We start from the raw sequence: 26,219 nt of genomic DNA on the forward strand, positions 1-26,219 counted from the left end.
AGCTGGTAAACTTCAAGAGGTCAAATCTAAACTGAGTAAGGCATGTCGTGTTGGCAGAAGTTTTAAAACTATGGATTCTAAGTATTAGGTGGAACCAGAGTAGTGAGGAGGTAAATAGAATTAGCATAAACTCGTGTGTAAGTGCTATGAAATTCTAGGTATCTGGTATATAATCAGGATGTCCTTAAGTAGTTCACTCGCAGATCACGAGGACATTTTCAGGTTGCAGTGTAAGTAACCTGACCATATGGCAGTGTATAAACAAATAGGAAGGTAATCAGTTATGGCTAGGTTATTTTTAACTATTTTGTAATGATGGTATGGGTGTGAACAGAATGATGCTAAATTTTTAGTATATCGTTTATGTAGTGTGGGACTTAATGCTTATATAATTCAGGGAGCCCTCTTTAAGAAAAACAGTATATAATTAGGAATACTGAGATGTGAAAGTGAATGTTTAGAATGAGCAAAATGTTACGATTTTTAGAAATTGGAAATATCTCAAACATCACAACTATAGAGATAGTTCCATTTAATAAATGATATACCTATGGAATTGCTACATTTTCTGCTGCCTACTCTGATTATATGACTTTTGTGTTTTCAATAGAATAGATAATTCCATCCTGATCAAAATATTTTTTGATAGCTGGGATGCAAAAGATTTCACACAGATGGACGTGCTGTCTGCTCTAGGTCATACCTGACAAATGGGAATTCTGAAAAATAGTGTTCAATTACCATCATAAAGGGAAAGTATTTGTAAAGTGTGTTTATAAATCTGTATGCTACATAATCCAGTTTTTTTTTTTTTTGAGAGAGCTTCCAATTTAAGTAGGAGTCTGTGAGAACTGAGTCCTCTGGTTAAATTTTACAGTGGACAAGCTTCTATGTTCCACTGCCAGAATCCTATCTTCATTTGACTTTTGGACCTGCACCTCATGTCATGACCTTAGGGAGTGGTGGGAGTATTCCTGGAAGCGATTCCTAAAATAGGACGTCTAGCAGTACCTTGTATTAATACATATAAATATCTCTAAATGCAACTGTGTGCCCAAACTTGCTTTTAACTTAGCTGTCGTCACTGTAGCACCACTGTAAATGAAAGGGAGTTTAAGTGGAAAGGGATCTTAACCAATAACAATTAAAATATTTTCTGCAAATTTTGTGAAAACATGACCAGGTAAACATTGTTGGGGCCCTCTCCTGGGAGTAAATGTGATAAAGGGCGTAAAGCACTGGGCCTGGCTGTAGCAAGCAGTCAAGGACTATCAGCAAGGATATTATAAAAGTAAACTTACTGGTACTGAAACAGGCAGACGCACAAAGCTATGGTGCTCGAGTAATTGAGGTTGAAGTCCTGAAACCTGGTGTCTCTCAGTATTTTGTTGGTGAGGGGTAGAATGTTATTTTTCTAGTTCTGTGTAGTTTGAGTTTTCGCTTTGTAACATGGAAAATTTTTTTCTTCGTTATTTTATAAAGTACGTCTACGTGAATTAACTTTTCTAATCCTCACGGTATTAACACTTGTCATTCCACAAAGGAGGAAACCAAGAGGTCAAATGATTTTCCTGTGTGCCTACTAGTTTGTTCCCACCTCCATCTGATCATTTTGATTTCCTGAAGCTCAAGTTCTCTTCCCACCAGGGTTTTTCAGAGGGGAGAACCTTGCCCAATCAACATTTATTTCCTCTTGACCAGAATGTGACTAAAAATACTAGCAAGAGAAAATACGAGTAAAGTCTCAAAAGAGAAACAGGAAGATGAGTCCCTCATCTTGCTTGTCTCCATCTTGTCTTATGGAGAGAACTGGAGAAAAAGGAGGCTGTCCAGGTTTTCTGAAGTCTCCAGTGTTGGCAGTAGGTGTGAAGTACGACCGGCCAGGTCCCGAGAATGTAGGGGAAGTCGGAGCTGACCCATCCCGTACTGAATTTCGGCACGATCCACCGCTCCGCGTGGTAGGGGCAGCACCGTGCTGCCCCGCCCCGCGCAAGGCCCGGGGACCAATCAGAGGCAAGGGGGCGTTCCCAGTCCCGTCTTTCCCTCTTCCCTCCCCTGCGGCCTGCGGCCGGGAGACTGGGCGGGCGCCCTGTGACCCGGAAGTAGTTCTGGAGGAGGTGGGCCTGAGGGGTTGGAGCTGGTGACGTTGCCGCCCGGGATTCCGGCGCTTGTTACTCAGTTCGGCTGTTTGCGGCTCCTGCGAGAAAACTGTGGCCAGGTCTGCGGGAACCGCACCTATGGCTTCCGTGCTGTCCTACGAAAGCCTGGTCCACGCCGTGGCGGGAGCCGTGGTGAGGCGGGGTCTTTATGCCCGGGCCACTGCGGGGTGTGGGGCTTTTCTGGGGCCAGACCGGGATATGGCTGGGGGATGGGGATGAGAAGGAGTTCGTATCGTGACCGGGACGTAGAGGAACGGAGCATAGGCGAAATGTTGCTGTGAGAATTTGGGGCGAGGCCCGACACTCACCCTCCGCGCTTGGCTACCACTTTGATCTCTTACAGAATATCTGGGATGTAGGCAGCGGTGGTCCCACACCGCCACAGGGAGTCAGGAAGAAGATAATTGCTGTTTTCTTTGCCTTCTGAAATTTAAAGGGCAGTCGTCCCCCTAACCCACCCCACCGCACGCACAAACTTTGTCTGACTAGGCCAGAGGAAAACCTAGGTGTGAAGCTGTGTTGCTGAATCACATTCTTAACTACAGACTATTTTCACACACTTGCTGCAGACAAGTGGCAGTACCTAGCAGGGATATCTCTGGCCAATATCATTGGCAGGAGAAGATACTTTTTTTTTTTTTTAATTAAATCAAGATCAGAATCGCTGTCTACCACAGATGTGGTTTACTATGAGGAATGTGCTTGGTTCTTGGGCTTCTGGATTTCTCACTTCCATTTGACACCACTCCCTTTTCCTTGAAACTTTCCACTCTTGGTTTGAGTAGCTTCCTCTCTGGTTCTCGTCCTGACTCTCTGCCTGCCCTTTCTCACATCCTTCTCTAGCTGTCAACACACACGTGGAGTCACTGGTACTTCAGAGGAATATCACTGACTGAGTCCTCTTCTCCTAGGCCCCCAAAACTGCACTGAGAGCTCATGTTCTGTGTAGGCTAATGGAAGTTGAACCCCAACTCCATCACTTGTTAGATAGGTGGCTTGTAAACCTCACTTTCCTAATCTGTAAAGTGGGGGTATTGACACCTACCCCACAGAGTTGTTACGTGAATTAGATGACACAGTAGTTCATGGAAGTGCCTGATTCAGGAGTCCTGGTTCATTCAGTTAGACCAAGCTTTCAGCCAGTGTAAAGGTGCTGAAATGGAAGCTTGCTTGATATGCTGTAGGATAGGCATGGAGGCTTGTGTGTCTGGAGTGGAGGGAACAAAGAGGCAAAAAGGTTTCAGGAGACCAAATTGTGTAAGAATTTTAACTCTGAGTGTGAAAGACAGCTAACTAGCTATTAGAGCAAGTTATTTTGAGCATGCAGCAACTTGCAGATTTACATTTTAAACATGATCACCCTGGCTGCTCTGTTGAGAGTAGACTGTACGGGAGCAAGGGTGGAAGCAGGGAAACTGTCAAGGGACTAAGATGGTAGCAGTGGAGGTGGTGAGAAGTGATCATGAACCTGGAATATATTTTTGAGGTAGAGCCACCAGGGTTTGATGGTAGATTGGATGTTGGGTGTAACACCATGAAAGTTGGTTGACTCCCAAGAATTTGGGGCTTGAGCAACAGGAAGGATGATATTCCCATTTACTGAGATGGTGAAGACTGTAAAGGAGCAGCTTTTGGGGGAAAGATGAGAGTGGTTTTGGATTTTGACTAGTTAAGTTTGAAATGCCTAAGAGTAGTCATGAGACTAGATGAGCTAACAAAGAAATGAGTGTGGACTGAGAGAGAAGTGTCAAAGACTTAGCCTTGAAACATGCCAGCATTAAGAGGTTGGGGAAATGAGAGCACCAGCAAAGGAGACTAAGGAAGGGCCACTAGGGTAGGACGAAAACTAAGAGAATGTGGTGTTATGAGAGTTGCATGGAGAAGGGTGTAGACCAACTGGGTCAGGTGCTGGTGGTGAGTCAGATAAGATGAGGACTGAGAATTAACCATTGGATTTATCAACATGATAAATCCAATGGTTAATTGAGAGGACTTGTTTTGGTGGATTAGGGGGGAGAATAGTGCAACAAAGAGAGAATGGGAAGATAGGTAATGTTTGTTCTCCTTTCTCTCAATAAATGCCATTCATTCAGCATCTTTACTGAGTGCTTTTTACGTGCCATGCACTGTTCTAGGTGCTAGAAATATGGAGAACAAAGTCTTTTTCTTCATGAAGTTTGCATTCCAATGGGGAAGTCAGACAATAATTGAGTAAATCAAAAAATAAATAATTTTAGATAGTGTTAAGTTTTATGAAAGAAATAAAATAAGTGTTGGCAAACTTTTTCTTTAAGGAGGCAGATGGTAAATATATAGCTGTATCGTCTCTGATGAAGCTACTCAACCCTGCCATGATAGTTTGAAAGCAGCCATTGACAATAAGTAAATGAATGGGCAGAGCTGTGTTCCAATAAAATCTTATTTATGAAACCAGTCAGTGGATCAAGTTGGCCCTTGGTCTTAGTTTTCTGAGCCCTGCTATAGACAGTGATTGGGGGTAGAGGTGATACTATCTCTATTTAACCTGCAAAGACATTTATATTTTTTTTTTCTCTCCTTGTTGCCTATTTTTCTCTTGTTAAAAGTTCTGCTTGAAATTATGCACTCTGAATTTGCAGTGGTTTTTCTTTCTCCCATAAGCTATGTTAGATTATCTAATAGATATACTTTTGTAAAAATAATATTTTTTTCTCTTGCTTCCCTCGGGGCAGTACTGTTCCTGGCACATGTCTAAATGAGAAATTGCATTGTGTTTTGTTATTCTTTTGAACTTTCATGCCAAAGAGTGGTTCTCAAACTCTTTTTGCAAATTTTTGAGTTAAGGATAAACCACACAACATGGACCCTGCTTTCTTCTGGTTGCTACCAAAGGAAAACAATTCCACCACAAAATGTCACTACATTTGATGAGAGGTTTGACGAGAAAAATGGCATTGCTTTTAATGGTATAGTACTGTGGTAATGAATGGCTCATGTTTAATTAAATGCCTTGGCCATGATGTTCAACCAAAGCTTTGAGATGATCCAGGAGAGCATAGTGGTTAAGAGCATTTGAATGCCTGACTTGAGCTAGGCAGCCTGGGCCGGAATCCTGGCATAAACTTCAGGATTTGGTATAAACTCCAGAGCTGCCTGGAGTAATTAGTTGTGGCTTCTCCCCAAAAGATTGTTGGGTCATTGTTTAAGATGTTGATTTACAACCTTTTTGAGTTGACATGTTTCATGTTTGCTTATTCACTTCTTTCCAGGTTCTACACTTTCTCACCCCAAGTGTGGTGTTATGTGCGCGCGCGCGCACACACACACACACACACACACACACACACACACACACACACTTTAAAAATTAAAATAAACAGATTAGTGATTTTGAGTGTTTTATGCTTCAATTTGGTATAAGTGCAGATAATCTCAAGTATTTGAAAATCAGAATTGTGCTGTTTCAGGAGAATGCTTTATCTCCAGTTGATGACTATTGTCTGATACAATTAATGGCCTCGCATGTAAATACTTCTCAAAATTTTGAGTATAATTAGGTTTATAATTTTATATTTTTGGTTCTCAGATTAGCTTCCAAAGATAGATTTTATTTGTAGAAGTGTACATTTGTAATTAAAAGAGATTTTATTAGTCTAGAATTTGAAAAGTGAGATTGGTTGGAATTGTCTAGGGGGTTTAGATGCCAAAACAGACTTTGGAATTGTAATGATAATTATTAATCAGTAACTTTCAGGGGTCTTCTTTTTTCCCTATTGTTTATTTAAAAATTAAAAAAAAATTTTTAATTGCATAATTTGTTTTAAAAGACTTACATTTCATTGAATAAATGCTGACCATTAAAAAATTCAAGTCATACAGAAATATGAAAGAGTTCTCCTTTCTCCTTCCACTCTACCTATTATTGTGCTGTGACTCAAAGCCCAGACATACCTCTCCTTAGAACTGTGTAAGAAGGCTTATTCAGAGCACTTTTCTCCAGTTGGTATCAAAAGAGAAAATTAGGCCCAACTATCTGAATTTGTAGCTCATACACTTAACATTACAGTGGACTTTTTACCATATAGACTCACTACCTGCCTTTTAGAAGTAGAAACCAAGTAGAACTTGTTGATTTTCTGTACAAGGCCTTCTGGATATAAAGGTCATCAGTGGAAAAGTCCCTGTCCTCAGGAAGCTCTTCTTAGGTGTATAGTGGTGGTGTGGATAAGACCCCTGGTGGTACCTAGGAAGAAGTGGTGGGCTGCCCTGTGAAGATAATGGGAAGCCCCCAAGGTTGACATATTACCAAGATTGTGCACAGTGGAAAGAGGTAAAGAAAATCAGCCCACCCATAGGAAAAGGGAATGTTGCTGTGTGGCCCAAAACATCAGACACCCACTATATCATGTTGTTAAAAAGACTTCAAAAACCATTGGCTTTTTAGTATAAAATATTCTGTCATATGGGTATCCCATAACTTATGGACACTTGCATTGTTTCTAGCTTTTCACTGTGGTAAATATTTACTTTAAATGTTAATGTGACCTCCCAGCACCCCATTATGAAGAAACTATGGGATTGCTTGGTTAAGCGACTTTCCTAATGTCACTCATTGATTTATAGATTAGAAACAAAACCCTAAATTTTCAGATTCAGTTTAGTTAACTCTGATTCTAATTTGTTAAATGCCAACAACCTCACAGGGTTCTGTGGATATTAATAAAATAACTTAATTAAAACAGCTTTTTTACTATCTGCTGCATAATAGGGGCCCAATAAGTGAAAGCCATTAATCATTTTGTCCACAACTATGTTTTCTAATTTTCTATGCGTCCTAACTTGTTTGAGTTAGTTAATTTAATATTAGATTTAATAATAATATTTAGTACTTATAGAATTCCCTATCTTCTCACATCTGTTAACAACTTTGATAGGTGGGCAATATAACAAGTGGTTAAAAGTATGGCCTCTGAAACCAGACTGCCTGAGTTCAAATCCCAGCTTTGCCACTTATCACATGTGTGACCTTGGGCATGTCTCTCAATCTCTCTTGCCTCAGTTTCCTCATCTATAAACTGGGGAAGATAATAGTACTCACTTCATAGGGTTGTTTCCGAGGCTCTTAGACAAGTATCTTTATTCTCATATAGAGACAGGAAAATGGAAACAGGTATGTTAAGTGTTTTTGCCCAGATTACCAGTAAGTTATTTGGTTATAGGCCTGGGGCAAGAACCCAGGTCTCCCTTCTCTGCTACTCTTCTGTTGTTATGCCTAGCTGCCTGTTCCTTCATACTTCTTGTCTCTTTTCCCCATCCCTTTGTTTAATTCAAAACTAGCCCCTGAATATCTTTAGATTTTCAGAAAAAAGTGGCATTAAATATTACATATACACATGTATAATCAAACTGGAGGCACTTGGAAATTAATTGTTCATCAGGAGCACTTTAAACCACATATCTAACAATTTAAATGTTGAGTTCTTTTTGGAAGAGTTTTCTTTTCCACAGCTGGCTCATCCAGACCCATAGTTTGAATCTAATCAGATTCTCATAGAATTAACTTAGGTTAGTATACATTTGAGGGCGTTGTATTACTTTGGTTTAGAAACCTTAAAAGGAGGTAATTAGAAAAAGTCTTCATTGTCTTTACTTCCTTGCTGTCTTATTTCATTTAGGCTTCCACTAAATTATGATTGAATTATTATATAGCTTTTAATCTTTACGACTTCTTTGCCTCACTGCTCATCATCCAAAATATATCTTGATATCTTGATAAACTTTTTTTCAAGACTTAGTTTTTTAGAACAATTTTAGGTTCACAGCAAAATTGAGAGGAAGGTACAGAGATTTCCCATGTATCCTCTGGGCACCCCCCCAGCACCCCCCTCCGGCCAATGCATAGCCTCCCTCATTATCAATATCCCCCACCAGAGTGGTACGTTTGTTACAAATGATGAACCTACATTGGAACATCATAATCACCCAAAGTCCATAGTTTATATTAGGATTCATTCTTGGTATTGTACATTCTGTGGGTTTGGATAAATTTTGTAATGACATGTATCCACAATTACATTATCATATGGACTATTTTCACTGCCCTAAAAGTCCTCTGTGCTCTGCCTGTTCATCTCCCCCCTTCACCCCAATAAACTTTTTAGCTAATAGGGTCATTTCCGTTCACTTCTCTTAATCTTAAAGGTTCTTACGTAGTCTTGATTGGAATTATTTTTCTAACTTTAATTTGCTTCTTTATGCCTGAGTAGTCTGTGACTTAATTTTTTTTATTGAAGTAGAGTTGGTTTACAATGCCGTGCCAATCTCTGCTGTACAGCAGAGTGACTCAGTTATACACATAGAGACGTTCTATTTTAAATATTCTTTTCCATTATTGTCTATCCCAGGAGACTGCATATAGTTTGCTGTGCTATACAGTAGGACCTTGTAGTTTATCCATTCTAAATGTAATAGTTTGCGTCTACCAACCCCAAATTCCCAGCCCATCCCTCTCCCTTCCCTCCTCCCCCTTGGCAACCACAAATCTGTTCTCTGTGTTTGTGAGTCTGTTTCTGTTTTGTAGATAAGTTCACTTGTGCCATATTTTAGATCCCACATATAAGAGCTATCATATGGTATTTATATGACTTAATCTTTTTAAAGGAACAAATATGGTAGAATAGCTGAAAAAGGGATTTGGAGTAAGACATAACTATCTGTGTCATCTTGGGTCATTTATGTTTTCTTACTGAACCTGAGTTTTCTGATCTATAAAATGAAAACATAACACTTTACTTACTGGGTTCTCCTGAGAAGCAAATGTGGCAACACTTGTGGAGTACCTAATTACAATACTTGTAATAGTGTAGTAAGGCCATAATCATTCGTTTCTTTTTCAGAGATATTCTTGAAAATACAGTATTTGTACCCAATTTTAGAAATTCAGTGGAATTGAAATTTTCTCTCATCTTGTATGATCAACTGTATCCATTCACTTGTAACAGATGATCTTGGCTTTTGCTCTAGATAAAATAGAGGCTACTTGGGATGAGCTTTCTAACGTTTCTGTTTTTTCTGTTACAGAATCAACTGCAATTGTACCCAGTATTTCCTACATTGTGCTGATCTCAGGAAAAACAGATGTGGCTGGTCTCTGCTATCTTGATTCCGCCCCCCCCTCAACCCCCACCCCCGCCCAACTTACACCACCCACAGTTATCTTTTGGGACTTTGCTCCATTCATTTTCACTTCTTTCCTATAGCTTTAATCTTTTTCCATTGTTTTTCAGCCCCGTCCTGTAATAAAACCATACCGATCCGGTCTACACACTGCCTTCTTAGGTGCTGCTCATTCTCCTTCCCTTTATGCTAAGTTTATTTAATGACTATTCTGTACTTCCTGCCTCTCCTCCTCATCCTGCTCTGATTGCTGGAACTGCTCTTCCATAGGCCTTCACTGACTTTCTGATGGCTTAGTCTGCTGACTCTTTTTCCATTCTTATTTGATTCGACTTCTTTGTAGTATTTTACACTGTTGACCCTCCTACCTTCTTGAAGCTCCTTCTGAAAGAGCAGTTATTCTTTATTTTTTAAAAATTAATTAATTAATTTATTTTTGGCCGCATTGGGTGTTCGTTGCTGCGCATGGGCTTTCTCTAGTTGTGGCGAGTGGGGGCTACTCTTTGTTGCGGTGTGCGGGCTTCTCACTGTGGTGGCTTCTCTTGTTGTGGAGCTCGGGCTCTAGGTGCGTGGGCTTCAGTAGTTGTGGCGCACGTGCTCAGTAGTTGTGGCTCGTGGGCTCTAGAGCACAAGCTCAGTAGTTGTGGCGCGCAGGCTCTAGAGCGCAGGCTCAGTAGTTGCAGCACATGGGCTTAGTTGCTCCGTGGCATGTGGGAATCTACCCGGACCAGGGCTCGAACCCGTGTCCCTTGCATCGGCAGGCGTATTCTTAACCACTGTGCCACCAGGGAAGTCCCTTTATTTTTTACTAAATGACAGTTGCTCTTTTGGAAGGAGTGTAAGTAACCGTTGCTAATTTTAGGACCCTGATAAATATTGAGCCCTACTGCTAAAAAATGCTGTAAAAAGGATATATAGGAAGCAACATTTGTTGAATGCCAACTGTGTACTTGGAATGATGCTGGGTCTTTCCATAAGTTAATTCTCACTTCTCACAGCAACCTCCACATTTTTTATTGGTCCCAAAATTACAAATGGGGAGACTGAGGCATGGAGATTTGAAGTAATTTATTGTACAGTATGTACTATAGCTGAGACCAGAACCCCAGTTTATTTTATTCCAGAGCCCATGCTTTTTCCGTTGGGCACTCAGGTGTGTTATCTATTAAGCCTTTTGTTTAACTTGTGTATCTTTGAATGGTTATGAGAGTTAGCTTGTTGTTGTATCAGGGGAAAGACTTACATTAACTCTGATTAGGTAAACAACATTTTTGAATGTGAAAGCCACAATAAGTGGCTTTCATCTTTGGAATTTCATTAGCTCCAGATCTACCACTGACAGTGTATTTTAGTTGATTTCTTTTTAAAATAATCTTCTGTCCAGTAATGCCATATACTTCATCAGGAGATGCTATACACTGATTTCAGTTGTGCTCCTGTGACTCAACCACCATTTCTGGACTCCTCTGGAAATTGACTTTGGAACTAGCATTGCATTTTTTTGGATTATTTTTCATCCTTCAGGGGTGAAGTAGCATTTTGGGGATGGTTGAATTTGGTTAGTAGGCCATCATTGTTCGTACTTAAAGGGCATGATACTCTGCTTCTGTATTTATGTGTGTCCCTGTCTGTTATTTCCATAAGATTGCACACGCTTGCAGAACCAAGCCTTGACCAAGTTTACGCTACTGTTTCCTTCTGACTTTGTGGTGTTGAGTACTTCAGTTCAGCACCACGTGTGTTTGTGTCAGCCAAATTAAAAGGTAGACTGGATATTTATTGACTGGGTATTTATGCTGGTGCAGGATCTTTATTGCAGCATGCAGGATCTTTTAGATGTGGCATGCCGGATCTTTTAGTTCTGACATGTAGGATCGAGCTCCCTGACCAGGGATAGAACCCGGGGCCCCTGCATTGGGAACATGGAGTCCTAGCCATTGGACCACCAGGGAAGTCCCTGATTCTTTCTTTTATAGTTCTTTTTTAGTTCTTCTGGTAGATATCCCTTCTCTGTTTTCCTAGCCACCACTCAGAGTGATTCAAGGCCTTAGTATTTTAAATCAGATGTACTTTGCTAAAGCAGTGTTTGTATTTGTGCTCTGGTTTTGCAGGTTGAAAGCTTTTAAGGTTACTTGGATGGCTCCCTAAAAGGCCTTTGGTGTGTCTTTTAATCAGATACTTGTGTACAAAGGGCCTAATTTAAGATTTTCTGGGTTTTTTTCTCCCTGATCTTGTCATTTTCCTAATTTTCACGTCCAGGTGAAATGGTAGCTATTTTATGTTTGTTTTGATTTGCATTTGTTTACTATTTGTTACACTACAAAATTTTATAAATTTTTGGAGGCAGGGTGATTAAGTTAAGAATAAATTTCTTAGTTCACTTGTTAAATATCCAAGGAACATAGAAGAGAGGTGGTAGATGCTATGGGGTAATAGATTCAAAATGCAAATATGTCACCAACCTGCCCATATACAATCTTATGAAATAAAAACAAAATAGAATAAATAGCAAAGGAATAAACACACTCGCAAATACTTTAAAATATTTATTTGCTAAGACTAGCAACAGTCCATTGTAAAATACCTAAAATGGGATTCCTGTTTCTAAGGAGCTTATCAAACTTTCTCCTGAAAACTTCCCTTTATAATTAAAAAAAATCTGTATAAAATATTTTTTAAAAAACAGTTACTTCTTAAAAATGTTAATAAGGTGACAGGAAGGTAAGGAACTTTTAGAACTAGAGAATGAGTGAAGTCAGGACCCAGAGTCAAGGAGAGCAGTCTTTGCCCTGTAGGAATTGCTTAGCCAGGTAGACACAAGCTTTAGATTTGTAGCTTCCAGAGATACAGGGAAGAAAAGAAAGAGCCCATTCTGTCCAAGATAAGAAGTCCAGTAGGGGATCACCGAATAAACCTGAAATCCCAAAGGAATGTGCTATAAAGGTAAATGGGAAATAAACTTATTCCTCCCCAGGAAAATCGGCTGTCTCCAACCTTGGCACTAATTTGAGAGAGGAAATCACCACTGACATTTTGAAGCCACAAGTCCTCCCTTAGGTTGCAGCCTGAATTCTCACTATTTGATTGGAAAACCTAAAGTGGTAACTTAGAGCGATTCCAGGTTGGTGGGTCCCCAGAGTGCCTGGCAGAAATCCTTTCCAGAGGTACTTACCTTTATCAGGTCTAAAAGAAAGCCCCAAATAAAATTTTAAGGGGAATGAGCAGCTCAATCCAAACTAACGAAACTCACAGAGAAACAAGGCAATGTGAACAAGAACAGTAGACAGGAGCACCAATCAGAAAATGGACTTCTCAGTCACAATCTAAAAAGCTGTTTAGTCTGTATAAGAAAATAAAAAGCTAGAAAATATGTGCAAAGAACAAGAAACTAAGATTGGCCAAGCAGATTTGAAAATTAACCACGTAGAATATTTAGAAATGGAAAGTAAAATAACTGAAATTTAAAAATTGATTGTGTGATAGTCATGGGAACACTAAATATTGATTTAAGCAAAAAAATCAAAACTCTTAGAGGGCTGGCACAAGAAGCAGAGGGGAATATGCGAGCTAAATTCTTACCCTCCGTAATAGAAGGTGAATAATGTCTAAAATTGATGAATCAGAAGATACCAGGATATTTTAAAGTTATATAGAGATGTGTAAATTACAAAAGATACAGCTAAAAGAAAATATTTTCCTCTGGGGAGGAAGATTGTATAAAATGGGCAGGAACTACTTATTTTGTCATTTATATTACATGACTTTTTAAACTATGTGCATGCTCTGCTTTGATCAAATAAACATTTAAAATTAAAATATTTAATGCATAGCTATGAATTGATCATTGTTGAAGCTGAGTGATGGGTTCAAATTCAAGCGTTTTTATACGATATTAGACACAGCTGAAGATAGAATTAGTGAGCTAAAGGATAATTTAGCTGAAACCTGATTCTCACTTGCAATGATTGTAGTCAGGAAACTGGAATGATTTCTACATTTTGCTGAGAGAAAATGACTTCCTACCTAGAATGCTATGTCCAGTGAAAAGTTTAAAAACATACGCAAAATAGAGACATTTTCAGATCATCAAAAGCAGTTTGCCACTAGCAAGATTCTCACTTGGAGAAATTCTAAACCTAATGAATATTTTTAGAATTGATAAGTTAGGAATATATGTTGTAATTACTAGATAGCTTGTAAAAGAATTAGAAACTATATTTATAACTTAAAATTTATTGGAAACTCTAGTCAAATAAAGCAGTAAAGGGCAGAAAAAGCAACATAGAACATGTATGACACATAGCACAAAATAAGATGACAACTGGGAATTCCCTGGTAGTCCAGTGGTTAGGACACCGGGCTTTCACTGCTGTGGCCTGGGTTTGATCCCTGGTCGGGGAACTAAGATCCCACAAGCTGCATGGCATGGCTAAAAAAAAGATGACAACTATAAATCCAAATAAATGTAAATGAACTAAGTGCTTCAGTTAAAAGAGATTGTGCTAGATTGGTTTTAAAAAGGGAAAAATGCTATTTATAAAAGATATGTCTAAAAGAAAAGGATACAGAAAGTTTGAAAGTAAAAATGTGAGAAAAGACATGCTAGACAAATCCTAACCCAAAACTGTTAACATCAGATAAAATGGACTTTATAGTAATGTCATTACTGGAGATCAAGAGAATGACATCATAGAGAAAAAGGCTTAGTATGTCAGGAAAATAAAGCAGTTTTAAGTTTGTGTTCATCTAATAGTCTCAATATGTTTAAAGCAAAAATTAATAAAACTTTAAGAGGAAATATACCAACCCATCATCGAAGTAGTAGATTTTAATATATCTTTCAGTAATTGATAGAACAAGAAAGGAGGGAAAAAATATAGAAGATTGAATATGTATTTAACAAACTTGACCTAATAGATACATACAGAACATTGTACCCAACAACTGCAAAATACACATTATTTTCAAGCCAAACATGGAAAAGTTATGAAAACTGACCATTTACTGGGCTGTAAAGCAAAACTTAAATTTTGAAAAAGTTTTGAAATAGTACAGAATGCTTGAAGCACAGTGCAATTAAGCTAGCAACCAGTAACAAAAAGGTAACTTTAAAATATAAATACATATATACATATTTATATAAAGAACATATGTTTGGGAATTAAACACATTACTGAATGATCTATGGGTTAAAGAAGAAGAAATCATAATGGAAATAAGAATGCATTTAAAACTGAGTGATAGCACAGATGGTGCGTACTAAAACTTGTAGCTATACTGAAAATCAGTCATCACTGAAAAAAATTAAAATTCCTAAGTAAGTGGGAAGGCATCCTCTGAATAAGTGGATTGGAGACCAATATTGTTAAGATGGCAATACACCCTAAAAGGATCTACAGATTCAGTGTACTCCCTATCAAAATTCCAGTTTGCTTTTTTGTAGAAATTGATAAGATGATCCTAAAGTATATATGAAAATGCAAGGGATCTAGAATAGCCAAAAAAATCTTGAAAAAAAAAAAAAGTTAGAGGACTCATACTTCCCAATTTCAAAACTTAGTACAGAGCTACAGTAATCAAGAGACTGGTGCTGGCATAAGGATAGACGGGTAGATCAGCAACAGAATTGAGAGTCCAAAAAATAAACCTACAAATCTGTGCTCAAGGATGCCAAGGAGCATCAATGGGGAAAGAACAGTCTCCAATAAATTGTGCAGGGACAACTGGACATCCACATGCAACAAAATGAAGTTGGACCCCTACTTCACACCATACACAAAAATTTACTCAAAATGAACCACAGACCTAAATGTAAGAACTAAAACTACAAAACTCTTAGATGAAAAACGTTGGCATAAATCTTTACAACCTTGGATTAGGCAGTGGTTTCTTAGATATAATGCCAAAAGCACAAGTAATAAAAGAAAAAAATATGTAAATTGGACTTGATCAAAATTAAAGCTTTTTGTGCTTCAGATACTATCAAGAAATTGAAGACAACAGAATGGAGAATATATTTGTAAGTCATTTATCTGATACAGCGTCTGGTATCCAGAATATGTAGACTGCTTACAACTCAGTAATAGAAAGGCAAATAGCCCAATTAAAAAATGCACAAAGGATATGAATAGACATTTCTCCTGTGAAGTTATATGAGTGGCCAATAAACACATGAAAAAATGCTGGATGGCATTAGTTATCAGAGAAATGCAAATCATAACCACAATGAGATGCTATTTCACACCCACTAGGATGGCTATGATCAGAAAGCACAGGTAATGACAAGTGTTGCAAGGATATGGAGAAATTTGAAACCTTGTTTTGCTGGTGGGAATATAAAATTACGTAGTCACTGTGGAAAACAGTTTTGTAGTTCCTCAAAATGTCAAACATAGAACCATATGACTCAGCAATTCCACTCCTAGAGAATTGAAGACATCCATATGAAAACTTGTTACAGGAATGTTCATAGCAGCATTTTTCATAAAGCCAAAGAATGGAAACAAGTCCATCAACAGATGAATGGATAAACAAAATGTGATATATCCATATAATAGAATATTTTTCAACCATAATATAGAACGAAGTTCTGATTCTATAACATGGATGAGCTTTTTTTTTTTTTAATATTTATTTATTTGGCTGTGCTGGGTCTTAGTTGAGACATGTGGGATCTTCGTTGTGGCATGTGGGATCCTTAGTTGAGGCATGTGGGCTCTTAGTTGCGGAGTGTGGGATATAGTTCCCTGACCAGGGATCAAACCTGGGCCCCCTGCATTGGGAGCGTGGAGTCTTAGCCACTGGACCACTAGGGAAGTCCCCGTGGATGAGCCTTGAAAGAAGCCAGCCACAAAAGATCATGTGTTATTTGGTTCCATTTACATGAAATGTGCAGAAGAGGCAAAATAGAGACAGAAAATAGATTAGTGGTTGCCAGGGTATGGGAGGAAGAGAATGGAGAGTGACTGCTAATGGGTATGGGTTTTCTTTTAAGGTGATAAAAATGTTCTGGAGTTAGTAGTGGTGAATGTTGGGCAACTTTGTGAATATATGAAAAACCACTGAGTTGTAAAGAAAAAAACTTGTCAGATACAGCTAAAATACCTCGAGGGAAATGAGTAGCTTTTAAATCAAGTTTGAAAAAGAAGAAAGACTTAAAATCAATGAGCTAAGCATCCATCTCAACAAGTTAGATAAGAATATAAAAATAAATGCAAACAAAGGAAAAGGAAGGTAATAGAGAAGAAATTAGCAAAATAGAAAATATAAACACAAAATGTGCTGACGTGGTATGTTTTCAGTTATTTGTTGAGAATGAAAATTTGGTTATGAAAATAAAACAATATGTGACCACATATTGTTGGTAAAATAATGATCTCACCCACCCCTAACAAAAATCTAAGCCATGGTACAATCATTATTGTCTTAAAGGTGAAGAAATATGCTATATTCCAGTAACTTCCGAACCTACATTTCTATCCTGGAATCTCTGGAACTCCAGATGGATCTGGCTACCTGCTGGACGTCTTCAAGTAGATGTCTTTGAGGCACTTAAAATACAGCTAATGCAAAGACAAACTCAATATCTCTTGCCCCAGAATTGCTCCTCCTGCAGTATTTACCATCTCTGTTAATGACAACACTGTCTCCCTGTTTTTTCAAACCAGAAACCTGGGAGTTGTCCTTGAGTTCTACTTCTTCCAGACTCCCCACATCTGTCCAGTCGGTCACTAGAATAGTCCTTAATATACTTAGCAAAAAGCCTTTAATTGACCTCTGCTTACCCCTAGTCTTTCATTCCCTTCTTGGTTGTGCTCTGTATATTCTGACAATAATAGCCTTTCAGTTTCCAGGATGTTCAGGTCACTTCCAGACTGCCACTTGCTTTTCCTTTCAGCATCCTATTAGATGCCTTTTATCAACTATCTAGTATCCCTGTCACTAAAAAAAAACAAAAAAAACCCCCAAGCCGCTAATAAATGATTCCCCAAGCCTCTAATAAATGATTCCCCTAAGGTATTAATTATAGGCTATATTTATTTTTCCTAGAGTTATTTGCCTTTTGAAGAGTTTCCTGGAGAGGGTAGTGTCCAACCCAAAGGTCATATGGTGTTTTCAACTGCTTATGTCACACTGGTATAACATCAGCTGAAAGGAATATTAGAAGTGATATGTTAAATAATAAAGTTTTTAAATAATGTACTGTTTTTCATGTTAAATGGCATGTTTATAACAGCAGTTCTCAAACTATTTGGTCTCATAATTTCTTTATACTCTTAAAAATTATTGCAGACTCTGAAGAGCTTTTGCTTATGTGGTAATAACTATTGATATTTATTGTATTAGAAATTAAAACTGAGAAATTAAGATATTTATTTGCTAAAAATATTAAACCTGTTACATGTTAACATAACATTTTTTAAAACTGTATTTTTCCCCCAATAGTAAGAGAGGCAGTGTTTTGTATTTTTGCAAACCTCTCTAATGTTAGACTTAGTAGAAGGTAGCTGGAGCCTTTTATCTGCTTCTGCATTCAGTCTGTTACAATATCACACATCACGGAGCCTCTGGAAAACTTCAGTACACACTGTGAGAAAATGAGAATGAAAAAGGCAAAAAACGTAGGCATTATGTTGTAGTATTTTTATGAAAATAGCTTTGATCCTGCAGACCCCTGGAAAGGGTTTGGGGACTTTAAAGGATCCCCAGACCATACCTTGAGAATCCCTACGCTATATTATTCTCTTGTATTCTGATGTCTTTTTTTCAGGTTTTTTTTTTTTTTTGGCCGCACCGCACTGCATGACTTGTGGGATCTTAGTTCCCCGACTAGGGATCGAACCCGCGCCCTCGGCAGTGAAAGTGCAGAGTCTTAACCACTGGATCGCCACTGATCGCCAGGGTATTCCCCTGATGTCTTTTTGAAAAAAATATTTGCTTTTTCGTCATTTCAAAACTAAAACTAACACGTACTTATTGTTTACAAATAATAATTATACAGAGATGCATCACAAGAGAAATGGAAGCCACCTTTAATTCCTTCCTCTCCTTGTATAGTCCCTGTTAAGAATTTCCCGGATTTTGTGTGTGTATGTGTGTGTTTGTATTGTGTATACTTTTACAATTAGAAGAGAAAAATGAAAAGTCACTTATATCTTGACTGCAAAAAGGTTGAGAACTGAGGTAGAACAGTGAACGGTAGAACTTGGAGTTGAAGAGAGCTAGGTTCTAACTCCGCCTCTGCCACTCTGGCTTTAGGCAGACCTCTTAACAACCCTGGCCAAGACTTCTCAGTTCACAGGGGAAGGGTCTGCACTGCTAGGTGATCTCTGAAGGCTTTTCCAGCTCCAGGTGCCAGTGCGGTGTAGGAATTCATTTGCTTTCCCAGCTCCAAATGGTTAAATGCCAGAAGGGGATGGTAGAATGTTGTGACTAAAAATGTTTGGTTTTGGTGAGATACAAGACGGTTGTTTCTCTGGAAATAGAGTCTTTCAAATTGTAATTGTTGTCAACAATAGAACTCCCACTCAGAAGGTTAGAATTCTGTGGGACTCAAAATAATGGGTTGATTTGTGTGCCTCTCTGGCACAACAGTATTGTACCTTGTAGTTACCTTCTCAGTATTTTTTGCCTTCTAATTTTATGTAAGTGAACAGGCAGTCCTAGGGAAAAAAAAACAACACTCAGTATTTATGAAAAGAGGAATTTAATTCAAATTCTGAAAAGTCATATGATTGTATAGCTTAGCATAAGACTTGCATATATAATAAATATTTTCCTTCAGGTAACAGCTGCTTACGAAAACAGTCATCTATCTGTGTGTTTGCTTGGTCAGGAGACAAATATAGCAAATCCCCAGTGTACAGAATAGCTATGTTCTAAATTTACCTTTAGCATTTGCAGTACACTTTCTCATAGATATTAAGTTTATTTGTAGGTGGATACAGTCATACATTTATTAACAAGTTCAGGGCTTATGCTATGCCAGGCTCTCTGCTGGGTTTCCAGACTAATCCATAAAAAAAACAATTTTTTTTGACACATAAAATAGGTCCCATATTACTATATTGCCTTTACTTTAAAGCTGATTTTTAGTTCTATATTAGTAAATTTTTAAGTTTTAATTACAACAGTGGCTAAGTGTGTGGACGCTGGAGCCAGACGGACTACGTTCAAATACTGATTCTGCCACCTGCAAAGTGTATGACTTGAGAAAAGTTGCAAAACCTCTTAGTATCTTTTTCCTCATCTATAAAATGGAGAGAATAATAGTAATTAGCTCATATGATTGTTGTGAGGATTCAGTTTTTTTTAAATTGAGATGTAACTCACATAACAAAATTAACCATTTTAAATTGTACAGTTCAGTGGTATTTAGTCTGTTCACAATGTTGTGCAACCATTACCTCTATCTCATTCCAAACCATTTTGAATGGATAAACAAAATGTCATATTATACATACAAGGGAATTTTACTCAGCCATAAAAAAGAAAGAACTGATACATACAAAGTGGATAAACTTTGAAAACACTGTGCTGAGTGAAAGAAGCCAGACACAAGAGGTCACATCTTGCACGATTGTTTTTATATGAAATGTCCAGAATATGTACATCTATAGAGACAGAAAGCAGATTAGTGGTTGTCAGGGCTGAGCGGAGGGGGAAGTGGGGCATACCTGCTTAACAGGTACAGGGTTGTCTTCGTGGTGATGAAAATATTCTGGAACATGATACAGGTGGTGGTTACACAATATTATGAATGTACTAAATGTCACTGAATGGTATACTTTCAAGTGGTCGATTTTATGTTATGGGAATTCCACTTCAATTAAAAAAATAATAATAACAAAGCCCCTTGATCACTTAGACTCGCAAAAAAAATCCTCGCAATGAACACCAAGGAGCCTGCTTAACCCTATGGGTTTCTACTCTTCTTTGTGGCCCCAAGGAGGTTCAGCTAATCATTTAAAGGGTACGTGTTATATTTTATTTTTTAATTTTAAAAATATTTTATATTTTAGTTAACAGTTCTAGGTATTTTGTAGTGTGTTGTCTATGCCAGCGTATTGCTGGCAGTGGAAACCCCCATTTCACCCTTACATCTTTAACTCTCACATTTAAACTTAGGTTTTTTTGCCAAAACCTGGAATAAATTCATGTGTGTATGTGTATATCCTCTTCTTAAATAGGGTAAAACTAGTAAGCTTTTTATTTCCTTGCCACTGCACGCCCCTCCCCCTGCCTGTACTTGTTTACTGCCGCCGGCTTCCAGGAATTGTGGTGTAAAGGTGGCATGGGTTCTGGCAAGATGTGACAGTGGCTAGATCTGAGGGTTTCTGCCCACCTCAGGCAAGTTCAGGTTTCCATATTCACAGTCACTGCCTGGGATGGGGCCTGCCTGGCTGTGGTGGTCACGGTACCAGCTAGTCAACCGGAAAGTCACCCCAGAGCGCCCTTCTGCTTCCCTGGGCTAGGCCCCACCATTTGCAGTAATCCTGTTTTATTAGTTTTCTATTGCTGTTGTAACAAGTTACCAGATTGAATGGTTTAAAACAACACAAGTTTAATATCCGTAGGTCCATAGGTCAGAAGTCTGATGCACAGCTCACTGAACTAAAATTAAGGTGTCAACCGGGTCATGTTCCTTTCTGGAGGCCCTTAGGAGAAAATCCATTTCCTTGCTTTTTCTGGCTTCTAGAGGCTGCCCACATTCCTTGGCTAGTGGCCCCTTTGTCCATCTTAAAGCCAGCCATGATGGGTTGAGTCCTCCATTGCCTCACTCCCACGTACTCTTCCACTTTTTATTTTTTTTGGCTACGTTGGGTCTTGGTTGCTGTGCGAGGGCTTTCTCTAGTGGCAGTGAGTGGGGGCTACTCTTCATTGCGGTGCGCGGGCTTCTCCTTGTGGTGGCTTCACGTTGAAGAGCATGGGCTCTAGGTGCGCGGGTTCAGTAGTTGTGGCTCGTGGGCTCTAGAGCGCAGGTTCAGCAGTTGTGGCACACGGGCTTAGTTGCTCCGCGGCATGTGGGATCTTCCCAGACCAGGGCTCGAACCCGTGCCCCTGCATTGGCAGGCGGATTCTTAACCACTGCGCCACCAGGGAAGACCTACTCTTCCACTTTTAAGGACCCTTATGATTACATTGGGCCCACTCAGAAAATCCAGACTAAACTCCCTATTTTAAGATCAGCCAATTAGCAGCCTGCCATGTAATGTAACATGTTCACAAGTACTGTGGTTTAGAATGTGTTCATCTTTCAGGGGGCCATTATTCTGCCTGCCATAGCTATCTTCTGTGCATTTCGGTCTGTGATTTCTTCTTTCAGAACAGCCTCACTCTGCTATTCTTTTAATTTCTGATCCACCATTCAGACCCCTTTTGTTTTTCGGTACAACACTTTTATATATAAATCTTCTCTCTCATAATTAGTGATTGGAATGGGGAGGAGGCAATGGTAGGTTTTCAGTTCACCATCTGGATCCAGTCTTTCCAGTACTAATACATTTTTAAGTGTTTTTTATTTTTACAGATTTGAGTTTTTTATGCTAGTCCTTGAGGAGGTAATAGACTTCTGAGCTCTTTGGACAGACTGTTCTCTTTATCTTGGTGTAAAATGTACTTTAAGGTTTCAAGGTAGGTAGGGCAGGGTCTTCTAAGTTAGGAAACTTCAGGTGTCTATTTAAAGCTGACAGGGAAGAGGGATGGAGGTGATCCAATTGTTTGAAAAAGTAGTTTCCAGGCAGGACTTTTCTGCATAGATGTGCTAGTACCACGTGATAGGAAGTAAAGGCCTTAATAACCTTGATAAGCGTTCTCCAGCTTTCCAGCCCCCATTTTTCTTGGAAATTGCCTGTAAGGTGAGCAAGGATGCCGGAAGAATAGATTTGTAGACTGTAAACCTTTACAGATCCAGTGTTTCTTGAAATATTAAGTATTATCTGGTTCTTACTAGGAAAGATCATTTATGTGGGAGCCATCTAAATTGTATAAATAACTGAAAGTAGAGTGAATTTAATAAACATTTATTTAAGAATCTATGGTATACAAAGAGATAAATGGATATTCTTACAATCCGGTGGAAGAGTTAGGTTTCACTGCAATATGAGTGCTCTAAGAGACATATAAACAAGTGCTGTGGGAACACAGAGGAACCTGATGGGTAGGGGTGGTAACATTTAATTTGAGTTTCAAAGAGTAACTAATAGGGGACAATACAGTGTTCTCCCTTGTCAAACGGGCTGATCTATTTAAATAGATAAGAGACCTAGCACATTTTTGTTCTTATCTGTAAAGTTGACCTAGTTTCCCATTGTTATCATGATAAAAATATGTATGTTACTGTTATTATATCAGTAGCTTAAAACTTGACCTTATGCCTGAGAATATATACCACTGGGCCTGCATCTAGGTTGAGAACCATAAACCCACCTGGAGATATCATGCATATAATTTTATCCCTAACTGTATACTTGTGGTTTTTATCTGTCATAGGGCCTTATGAATGAAAAGACTGGTTGTTGGCTTCTTTTTTTTTTCCAGTGATAATTTTTGTCCTGTTATCTTGGATAAATTATTTATAGAATTTTTAGCAAAGATATTGTCCCTCTTTTTTAAAATACAAGCAAACAGAACTATTTTAAAGAACAATGTGATTCTTAAACCCCTTTTACTTTGTGGTGAATATATTGATTAAGCAGAGAGTATAGAAATACATATCTGTTTGATCACTAGGTTTTTTGGTTTCTGGGAGTATCAGAGGAGAGTATAGGAGCAGTAACTGACAAGTAAAAGGTTAAAAATCCATTTATCTGCTGTCTTTGACATGTGTCCTAGGTTGTAAATCCCTAAGTTTGTCATCTCCAGGGACCCACTACATTTTCTTTTTCAATATCAGAGAGAAAGAGATTTCTTCTGGAAAATTGAATATGTCTGTTCAAGTATGTAACTACAGAAGTTTGAACACTAATGATCCCAATAGATAAAAATATTCTGTATATTTGTTCACTGAAAATTTGATCTGATCCATTGATAATAATGAACTTTTGTTCATTTAAAAGTTGTGGCTCATTATTTTTGTGATACTGTAATGGCTAAAGGCTTTTCAAACTTTTCAGGGAAGCATGACAGCAATGACAGTATTTTTTCCCTTGGATACAGCTCGACTTCGACTTCAAGGTAAGTATCTTTTTTTTTTTTTTAACTTTTGTGTTTATTTATTTATTTATTTATGGCTGTGTTGGGTCTTCGTTTCTGTGCGAGGGCTTTCTCCAGTTGTGGCAAGTGGGGTCCACTCTTCATCGCGGTGCGCGGGCCTCTCACTGTTGTGGCCTCTCTTGTTGCGGAGCACAGGCTCCAGACACGCAGGCTCAGTAATTGTGGCTCACGGGCCTAGTTGCTCCGCGGCATGTGGGATCTTCCCAGACCAGGGCTCGAACCCGTGTCCCCTGCATTGGCAGGCAGATTCTCAACCACTGCGCCACCAGGGAAGCCCCAAGGTAAGTATCTTATTGTCATCATATTCCTGTTCATTTGGTATCAGGAAGCAAACATACTTCTCTACTAAGTTCTAAGTTAACATAGGATTTTCCGTTTCATTAGAAATCTGTTGTCCATTTTCACTAACTTTAAATACTTTTATTTTTGATGTTTGTGAATGAGTCATAGCCTCAGCCATTTTCTAATGTGAGAGACCTGAGTGGGCTTGCATTAGTAATTTTGAATCATTACAGTTCATTCTAATAAACAATGTGACTTTTGAAAGGCACAATGTAGAGATTTTTTTTTTTTACTGGGGGTAGGTTTTCTGGAAGGAGAACAGAGAATAGGAAACATGGTGGAGCCAAATGCCATTGTCACTGCTCATGTAGGCACGTAGTCCTAGTCTCCCTCTTTCACTTTGTAGGGCTATGCGACTTTCTGTAACTCCTGCTTGTTCTTTCCCCAGTATTTTTCAACTTGAAATTATAAACCTATGCCAGAACTTACATGAAGAGATAAGAGTAAGATTAGCTTTGAATAAACTAATTCCTATATTAAAATCCTTCATGACTACTATTTTTAATTAATTTTAGAGATTTTGGAAAGGTAATAATTTTATATGACTCCAAAACCAAAATACATAAAAAGATAGGCAGTACAGTGAAAAATCTCACTCTAGACTGTCTCCTTTTCTGTCCCCTGTAGATAATGTCTTTATTAGTCTCTCAAAGAGCCCTGAGAGTTTCTTTATGTAGAAAAACAAGCAAATAATATATATTCTCAATTTCCTCTCTTTATTACTCAAAAAGCATACTTTTCACACTGTTCCATATCTTGCATTTTTCACTTAACAGCATTTTTAAAATATCTTTATTGGAGTATAATTGCTTTACAATGGTGTGTTAGTTTCTGCTATACAACAAAGTGAATCAGCTATATGTATACATATATCCCCATATCCCCTCCCTGTTGAGACTCCCTCCCACCCTCCCTATCCCACCCCTCTAGGTCGTCACAAAGCATCAAGCTGATCTCCCTGTGCTATGCAGCAGCTTCCCACCAGCCATCCATTTTGCATTTGGTAGTGTATATATGTCAATGCTACTCTCTCACTTCGTCCCAGCTTCCCCTTCCTCCCCATGTCCTCAAGTCCGTTCTCTACGTCTGGGTCTTTATTCCTGCCCTGCCACTAGGTTCATCAGTACCATTTTTTTAGATTCCATATATGTGTGTTAGCATACAGTATTTGTTTTTCTTTTTCTGACTTACTTCACTCTATATAACAGACTCTAGGTCCATCCACCTCATTACAAATGACTCTATTTTGTTCCTTTTTATGGCCGAGTAATATTCCATTGTATATATATGCCACACCTTTATCCATTCATCTGTCGATGGACATTTAGGTTGTTTCCATGTCCTGGCTACTGTAAATAGTGCTGCAATGAATATTGTGGTACATGTATCTTTTTGAATTATGGTTTTGTCAGGGTATATGCCCAGTAGTGGAATTGCTGGGTCATATGGCAGTTCTATTTTTAGTTTTTTAAGGAACCTCTATACTGTTCTCCATAGTGACTGTATCAATTTACATTCCCACCAACAGTGCAGGAGGGTTCCCTTTTCTCCACACCCTCTCCAGCATTTATTGTTTCTAGATTTAAAAAAAAATAAATTTAATTAATTAATTAATTTATTTTTGGCTGCGTTGGGTCTTTGTTGCTGCGTGCAGGCTTTCTCTAGTTGTGGCAAGCAGGGGCTACTCTTCATTGCGGCGCGTGGGCTTCTCATTGCGGTGACTTCTCGTTGCAGAGCACGGGCTCTAGGTGCACAGGCTTCAGTGGTTGTGGCACGCAGGCTCAGTAGTTGTGGCTCGTGGGCTTAGTTGCTCCACAGCATGTGGGGTCTTCCTGGACCAGGGCTCGAACCCACGTCCCCTGCATTGGCAGGCGGATTCTTAACCACTGTGCCACCAGGGAAGTCCCCATATGCTAATTTGTTTCTGTAAGTTCTATGGGATAAATTCCCAGAAGTGGGATTGTTTGATCAAAGGGCAAATGTTTGTAATTTTGATAGTTATTGTTAGATTGCCTTGTACAGGGGTTTCCTAATTTGCCATCCCTTGAGCTATACAGGTACCAATTTTAATTCTTAAGAAATCGGTTCATTTTCCTATTTTTATGTTCTCAAAATAGTCTTCAGATATGGGTAGGAAATTTGAAGTTAATTAAGGTAGGTTTTGTTTTCATTTAGAATGCCAGAAAGAGCAGAGTTCCCATCTTTTTGAGACCTTTTTTTAGATTAGGGAACAGAGCACAAGGTTAAAACTTTGCAAACTTGAATTTTAATCCCGGCTCTGCTGCCAACTACATGTGTCCTTCACAGCTTTGTGTCTGTAACCTCTTCTCTGAAAGGGAAATAGTAATT

General features: G+C 38.6%; 1 protein-coding gene across 4 annotated transcripts in view; it reads left to right on the forward strand.

Moving 5' to 3' along the window:
* Positions 1-2,065: 2,065 nt before the first annotated feature.
* SLC25A17 (solute carrier family 25 member 17) overlaps positions 2,066-26,219 on the forward strand; it is a 47,234-nt gene continuing 23,080 nt past the window's right edge. The window contains exons 1-3 of one of the 4 annotated variants that reach the window (XM_082420691.1): positions 2,066-2,291; positions 20,182-20,286; positions 23,429-23,489. In XM_082420691.1, coding sequence (XP_082276817.1) covers positions 23,435-23,489 — 55 coding nt within the window. In that variant the 5' untranslated portion in view covers positions 2,066-2,291; positions 20,182-20,286; positions 23,429-23,434. The remainder of the gene's footprint in view (positions 2,292-20,181; positions 20,287-23,428; positions 23,490-26,219) is intronic. The other 3 variants (XM_082420692.1, XM_082420689.1, XM_082420690.1) reach the window with 3 other exon arrangements.

Source organism: Balaenoptera physalus (assembly GCF_965194825.1).
Source record: "Balaenoptera physalus genome assembly, chromosome: 13".
Lineage (NCBI taxonomy): Eukaryota > Metazoa > Chordata > Mammalia > Artiodactyla > Balaenopteridae > Balaenoptera > Balaenoptera physalus.